A 7,948-nucleotide genomic window follows, 5' to 3' on the forward strand; every position below is an offset into this window, starting at 1 on the left:
TCAATGTATCAATGTTTCTACGGTGGTGATAGCCACTCTATGCCATTAGACGAACAATAATATTGTCGATATTTCAAGGTTCTTAACGAAAATGTGGTTTGTCAATAAATATTGACACTATATATTGATCCTTTTAGTTGAGAACCTTGAAGTATAATGTATATGGAAAGTCTGTAAAACCCCTTTAGATCTTCATGCTCGATCATCTATCGCTCTAACCGTCTTCCAACGGTTCCTGCTTTGTTTCTACGATTCTTGATCGCGCATTACTCTTACGATATAGACGAATTTGTGTCTCCTTTTAATTTATTCTTTCCCAGTGACACGAGAAATTCGAAAATATCGGTATTTTTAAATATTTCTAACCAAATTAATAATTTCGATATTGAATAATACATTTCCAACTATTTTCAAATACAATTAAGCGAAAAAAAGAAAACTGAGAAAATTTTCGTCATTGGGCTTGGGATTTTAAAAATCCTCTCGCATTGAACGTATTAAGAAACTTGCAAGATGTCAGGTGAATTTCGTCTCTTATGATAGTTTCTATTTGGATGTATAATCTTCACGAGACTGTTGATAGAAGAATTCACTATGTGTTCTTTGGAATAATTTGCAACTTTTCGTACTTGAAAAATTTGTAAGTCGGTCTCATAAGTTAATGAACCTATCTTAATCGATTTTGAGTCGATTAAGACAAGCTGTCTTTCTGAGCATAATGTACAAAATAGTTTCTATTTTTAAATAAGAAATAAAATATATGTACGATGTGAATGAATGCACTTGGACTTCTTTACAGAACGTATATTTAATTTTGTTTATATTGCGATGCTTGTTACCAGAGTTCCAGTTACTATAATTAAAATAATCTAGAGATTAGTTAGAGCAAGTTTTAATACCTAAGCTTTCAACAACTATTTGTAAAAAAATTCTAACGAATCTAGAAAATAAATCTAGAAAATAAATATAGAAAATTGTAAAACACAGCTGTGCGACATTAAAAATAATTAGAAAAAAAATGCTAAATGACAGCAGCATGGGAATTTAAAAAAGAAATGTCCGCATATAATTGTAAACGGAACAATTACATGTATCTTTTTAATTATTGTATTAAAGAATCGATTGTGTGAAATTGAACAAAGGCCATATGCACATGAGGTATAAATATTCAATTTCTTTTTATTACCTTGAGAATTATTTTCTGTTCGTTTTTACATACTCTAAAGAATCCATGAATCGCGCAACAGGTCAGGATACGAATGCCCCACGATATTATGAGATTGAAATGTATTCCATGTTAATTTGAATGTAACAAAAATCTGTACTGTGTAAAATCTAACTAAACTACTGTTAGAATCGCATCAAGAGAAAAAAAGTAATGAAAATGGCAAAAATTATTATCGACCTGTAAGTAAAGGAATAAAATATTCATACCTATAAACGATTTTTACTGATTATAAATCGATAAGTTATGAAACTCTCTTCCTCGTTATATATTTCTTCCTAAATTTTCATTTTAATTTCGATCTGATTAACATTTTTCCCATGCGCTTATTTCTTTGATTACAAAGAAAATTTAAATAATTTATGATGCTTCGTGTATTATTTAGAAATTTTTCAAGAATTGTTCAAAAGTTACCCTTGCAGTTGTATTCTAAATTAATATTGATATTTTCACACGTTCTTAGATATTTCGATAAAGATATTTCGAATAATTAATGTAATCTGGTGATTCAGTTTATAAACAACACAGCGCAATAAGTGGCAGTAACGAAATTACGTGTTCTCAGATTTGCACATATCTTAAAAATTGTTTAATCTTCTAATTGAACAGTTTCTTGATACAAAAACTTTGGACAACGCAATGCAGCCCTTTTAATTTCCATTTTCCTGTTTTTGAAATTACCGATTTGTCGTCTATTCGTTACGATGTTTCCCAATAATTCCATCTAATGGCAAAAATCTCAAAGGCAGTTTCAATTGTAACTAATGCTAAACATCGTATCAAGAGGGCGATGGTTATCGGCAATCGTGATCGAGTTGGAAACGATTCTTTAAACTCATTTTCAAATTAAAGAACGCTAAAACAAAGGAAATGACGAAGTGAAATCTTAGTCATTAATGAGATTCAAACAGAAGCCAAAAGGTCGGTCGACAAGGCTTATGGTTCGCATTCGTTTAAGTAGTTCTTTTCCGACTATTCAGAAGCGTGTCTCGTGCTACAGAAAAAGGTAAATTTCGATCCACAACTGCCTGAACACGTGAACTCACTTTTCAAATTGCATTGCCTCTCGTTTCCAGTGTGTTGTTCGATTTCGTGGCATTCTTAGCTAAGAGAATATATAAAGAGAATATCAATTTTTAAGCTGTAAACGTTCTTCGAAATCTTTTATGGATTCCTTCATGGAGACTTCAATTTGGTGTTGCTAAAATGTATTTTTCGTCTTTTCCTTTTCAACTTTATGTGACTTTTATCGAACTTTATTTTTTAATGATCTAAGTTAGTATCCTGAATAGATGAAAATGTGTGCCGATTGTGTTTCGTCGAGCGACATGCGTAATCTTCAATTTGTTTAAAAACAGCGCGATGTTGGACGAGAAACAACCAGCAAGGAAACAAGAAATGAAATGGGCGGCTATTTTATGGTACATTTATATACACGTCCTCGGAGTATACGCTATCTGGTTTTTGTTCACTTCCGCTAAATGGATGACTGTGATTTTTAGTAAGAAAACACCCACTTTATTATTCTTTTGTTTCACACGACGAATTTTGTAACTTGTGGTACATTTATCGCTTCAATCGTTCCGTGCCCCTCCACTAAGATATAGTCTTTTCAAGAGTTTCATTTATTATTCGTTCTAGGAAGACATATTACTTTATTCCTTCATTCTATTAAAACAATAATCAAATTCTAGCCTATACCTTTTGTGATCAGTCAATAAATTTTCCAGCGTTGTTTATAACGACCCTTGGTTGCCTTGGAGTGACAGCAGGTGCCCATAGATTATGGGCTCACGGTACGTACGAAGCCACGGGATCTCTTAGGCTTCTCCTCATGTTGTTTCACACCCTAGCAGGAGTGGTAGGTACCTGAAATTTCTGCTTAAGGGAAGAACCGGTTAATAAGTTAATTGTTATTATTACAGCTTACCTGTCATGTTCTTATCCTAGTAAATTATATTTTGTTTACAGGGTTCGATACACGACTGGGTATTGTATCACAGGCTTCATCACAAGTATTATGGGACAGATAAAGACCCTTACAATCATAAGAAAGGATTTTTCTATAGTCACTATGTAGGTAATATATTGTCACCGAGTATGGACCTTGAAGAGATCAAACGTGAGATCGATATGCGTGATATCGAGCAAGATGGCTATGTTTGGTTTCAAAAGAAGTAAGATCTTCTTAACGAACGCTAAAACTGTCTAATTTCCTTACATTTATTATTATTCTATCAAAAATTATTTTTGACTCGTTGCTTCCACTTGTTTAAATTTCATTTCTAATAACCTGCATTGCTCTTTCTACTCTTTCCAAACAAGAGACCCTCGTTCTTTGACAATATAACACTCGCCTAATAATTTCTGGCACTGACTCTTCTTCGCACAATTCCATTTCTTCGAACATAGATATTTTCTTTCGTTCAAGCGTTCAATATTTAACTTCTTGCCTAATTTTTCACGCATCTTCGTAACGCAATTTCTCTTCTTTGTATTTACAGATTCTACTGGCCATTATTCATAATATTCGGACTAATATTGCCATTGAACGCGCCGCTGGAATACTGGGACGAATCGATGACTGAGACCATACTGATCACGGGAGTGCTGCGATTCGCCATTACGGTGAACGTATCTTGGCTGGTGAACAGCGCGCGCTTGATCTGGAGTATGGAAACGCAAAAGTTAATGCAAATTTCAGATACCTTTAGCATATTGTACAAACTGTTCTTTAAAATGCCTGGTAGCCACGGCACTGTCAGGATAGACAACGATGGAATCACCGTTCAATAAAATGTTAAATTCGTTGAAAATATAAGAAGCTTGATGAAACTAATACAAACGATCCTCTGATTAATCATTTCGCTGTAGTTGTTCGACGAGATTAACAAATTCCTTGAATTCGTAAAATACAATGTAATTTAATTAGAAAATTGTTTCCTTTAGTTGTCAATATCGCTTCATATCCATCTTCGTTATTCGATAAAACATTGTTCATTAGTTAACGAGAAAGAAATTCTCTGCTTAATATTGAAGCAACGCGAAAGAATCACGAAATTTCATACAAAGAAATTTTTATAGGAGAAATTGGAAATTAGAGAAAAGATTTTACATCGATATCGCAACAAAAAATTAAAGAAATCTTTGTATCGATAATTTTTGCATGATCAAGTACCGAATCCAAAGCAAACTACTCACGGTTCCAGATTGCCACAAGACAACATCAGTGTATTCTTCCTAACGAAGTCATTTTGGCCGATGTATCACTACATGGTACCATGGGACTGGAAGTGCGGTGAATTCGGCAGCTACGCGGACGGTTGCGCCACGTTTTTCATCAAAATATGGCACGAGCTCGGTTATGTTACTTTGTTACAAACAACTGATTCCGAGGATGTTAGAGAAATGCTTCACGAAGTGAGCAAGAAGAAAATGACGCTTGCGGAGGGCCTTGGAAGGCTGAAAGAAAAATCTATGTACAACGCAAAAAAACTGAAGCTGATGGTTAAGAACTGAGCTGAAATTAAAAGTGTACCGATTTGTCGCAGCTTAAAACGATAGATTTCATTGTTCTTTTATCGTCGCTTTTATCGTCTTCCTTTACCAACGTTATTTGATATGATTCTGAGCATCGACAAATCGTACAAGTTATTACTCACTGACGAATATAAACCTTTGTTATATTTTGATAATATATTAATTTTATAATAACAATGATATAATTTATGATGACAAAACCACACAAAAAAGAAAAGGTCATTAAACATCTATGATTAAAATTTCATGCAACTACCTTTAGTTTATTAATCATTTTGTGTAGAGAATAATATATTAGTTAATTAGAGCATTTCGTCTCAATTGAAAATTGCGAAACTGTCAATTGCTCTAGGTTGATCGGTATTAGAAGAATAATAAGGCAATGAAATATAGTGGAACAGATATCACCATGTGAAACAAGCTTAAATTACTAAATCGCGATTCCATCAAATTATAGTTTAAACGAAATTACAATTAAAATCACACAACAAATTTAATTTTGAATTCAATAAAAACAAAATAAAAAAAAAAAAACAAAACAAAACAAAAAGTACAGTAAGAAAGAGAATTAAGGAAAAAATGTGAAAGTATGTCCGCTCTAAATGAATCGTTCAGTAAATGCCCGGTTACGTTACTACTCATGCAACGAGAAAGAAATTAATCAGACGAAAGAAACGATTACCCTGAATGCTCTTATATGATTATCGGCATGCTACGAAATGGAATAAAATCAATCATTTCGTCCTGATCTGGTAACAAAACAACATATATATTTGTCTCTTAAAATCTGGTAACACATCACACTTTTATTTAAAGTTAAGATTAAATCTTAGAACTAATCTCCGATAGTTCCTTGCACAGTAAACGTCTGCGAACGGACATATTTGTACGTCTGCGAAAAGATCTTAGTATACTTGTATGCGAGTTATTTCTTTATACATATGGAAAAAAAACACATAGAAAAAACGAGGGCGATCTCGTGAAAAATACCGTCATATATACTTTCTTCAAAATTTCGCACAACGTTAGCGAAATTTGCCCCCCTCGTCTTTTTTCACACTAATTGCTAATCTCTATGTAATCTTTGATATCAATCTTCTGTGTACACCGTCGTACCGCCATCGTAACGCGAATTCATACAATTATCACACTTCTTATACTCACAAGTGAACACCTGAAAAGCCAGTAGGGTGAAGGAAAATAAGTAGATGCTATATATGGAAACGAAGAATCGGTCAGAAACATGTAATCATAGCGACAACCAATTTTCAGAAAAACATATATGACGGATACGGCGAATGTTCTCTAAAAGTGTACAGATCGGTGAGAAACATGTTGAGCATCCTTTTTTTTTTTTTTAACAAATCAACGAAGAGAAAGGATTTTGTTTCTTGTAGTGATACTTCGAAATTAATGTTCTAAGACACTTTTAGCAAAGAGAGATTCACCATATGTTTGAACGTAGAAAGAATTTTGCTGCCTACTGTTCCTTTTTTTAATGAAGTTCTGAAGATAACGAAGGAGACCCTTGCCTGAGAATTTGTTTAGCTAATTTTTCAATTCTTTACACGGGGAAGGATATTTTCTCAAGGATGGAATGTCTCTTAGAAAAACAAATATTAAATATATCAACAAATTTCACAAGCGCCCGCACGATAACAAAAAATATTCGAAATAAGAGGTTCAAGTAGAAAACTGACAGTCGTTTACATTTACATTAAGCGTACAATGTTTTTTTCACTTTCTTTACAATCTTTCTTGCAATCGACTATGTCGACTATGCAAATAATTTTACAAATATACACGTGCAAATCGTTGCAGAGCACGGCGTGCTTTTCTTAAAGGTACCAGAGGTCTTCGTATTGATCGACATCATCTTAGTTTTTCTTCTTCTTTTTTACAATCACGCTTTCTAATGTGTTTTTTCAAATAGTGTCGTCGAGTACAAATATTATTGTGTTTTTTACGCGCTCACTTCTTATTAGGAAGAGAGAACAAATTAGGAAGATATCATATTCTGTTTCTTCTATCTTTCTTAGTCTTTAACCCGAGAAAGCGTGACGCTTCTTCTATTTTTTAAACATCTTTAATTGAAGAAATGTATTGTACTATCTTCTGCAATTCTACATATCACAAATTATAATGTCAATTTCCAAAAACGAAAAGAACATTGCTTCCTACCATACGCATAGAAAAATATTTAGGATCGTATCAGTAATAATCGATGAAGATAATTAATGTTGTATTCAGTAATAAAAAAAGTAAATATAAAAGAAGAAAAAAGAAAATATTCGAAGAAAGATCAACTAAAGCTATATTTTTTTTACTTTCTTCTTCTAGTTTCCGCTTTCTAAGGTTAAATTCGACTCAATAACGAGCCGAAAGAGAGGAAAAGTATATTAAACGCAGTATATTAAATTCCAGTGTTCCCATAATTGACTCAAACATCACTACTAAATAATTTAAGTTGTATTGTAATTAAATTTCCAAATAAAAATAAAGAGAAAGAGAGGAAAGAGAAAGTAGAAACGAAAGATAGAATTTTTATTACAAAAATAGCATGCTATTATATAAGTAGGATGAGAGCAAGCATCTTGAAAGGATTAAGGAACGATCATAAAAGGGAAAACGGAAATGTGTAAGGCGAAAAACAATAGTGAAACCGTACGAATCAGAGTTACGAAAAATTTTCAATTTTTGAAAGAACGAATGATCTATAGCATTAAAACGGCTAAAGAGGCATATTATCATAAAGCATAAAATCCTCGACGAGTTTCTCTCGATTCACTTGGTTCTTTATGAGAATACGTTTAACGCGTCCTAATTATGTGGTCGCTATAATAATTCGCGTTAACATAACATTTTTTTCTCATTAAACATGCTAAAAACATTCATATTTATCTCCTTTTATCCTTCGCAGCTCTGATATCGACTATTAATATGAAATAAATAAAAGACAAAGACAGCAAAGAAGCCTCCTAAGAATAGAATCCACACTGCCATCGGATAGAGAGCTCAAGAACAGAAATTTAATTCAGTATCCATAAATCCTATGGAACAGTTTCTCCAGCTATTACAAGCATCAATGTTCTTCGAAGTTTGGTGTATATATATATATAGTTATATATATATAGTTATATATATATATTATATATATATATAGTTTTAAACTATCGTCGCCTG

The 7,948-nt window shown here is 32.8% G+C and overlaps 1 protein-coding gene across 1 annotated transcript; it reads left to right on the plus strand.

Annotated features, from left to right (window-relative positions):
* The first annotated feature begins 2,081 nt into the window (after positions 1-2,081).
* LOC117210784 (acyl-CoA Delta(11) desaturase) lies at positions 2,082-4,942 on the plus strand. Its single transcript, XM_033454114.1, has 6 exons — positions 2,082-2,231; positions 2,584-2,726; positions 2,956-3,086; positions 3,197-3,402; positions 3,730-3,912; positions 4,435-4,942. The coding sequence occupies exons 1-6, from the start codon at positions 2,122-2,124 to the stop codon at positions 4,742-4,744; spliced, it is 1,083 nt and encodes a 360-aa protein (XP_033310005.1). The 5' UTR covers positions 2,082-2,121; the 3' UTR covers positions 4,745-4,942.
* Positions 4,943-7,948: the final 3,006 nt, after the last annotated feature.

The sequence above is a fragment of the Bombus bifarius genome, unplaced genomic scaffold (genome assembly GCF_011952205.1).
Source record: "Bombus bifarius isolate JDL3187 unplaced genomic scaffold, Bbif_JDL3187 scf7180000008212, whole genome shotgun sequence".
In the NCBI taxonomy this organism is placed as follows: Eukaryota; Metazoa; Arthropoda; class Insecta; order Hymenoptera; family Apidae; genus Bombus; species Bombus bifarius.

Bases quoted from the DNA above. Each gene is read 5' to 3' on its own strand.
- LOC117210784 (XM_033454114.1), top strand. From the start codon at position 2,122: ATGAGATTCAAACAGAAGCCAAAAGGTCGGTCGACAAGGCTTATGGTT. The intron at 2,727-2,955 runs GTAAGAAAACAC...TAAATTTTCCAG, and splicing joins ATGGATGACTGTGATTTTTA to CGTTGTTTATAACGACCCTT. The intron at 3,913-4,434 runs GTTAATGCAAAT...TCACGGTTCCAG, and splicing joins TGGAGTATGGAAACGCAAAA to ATTGCCACAAGACAACATCA.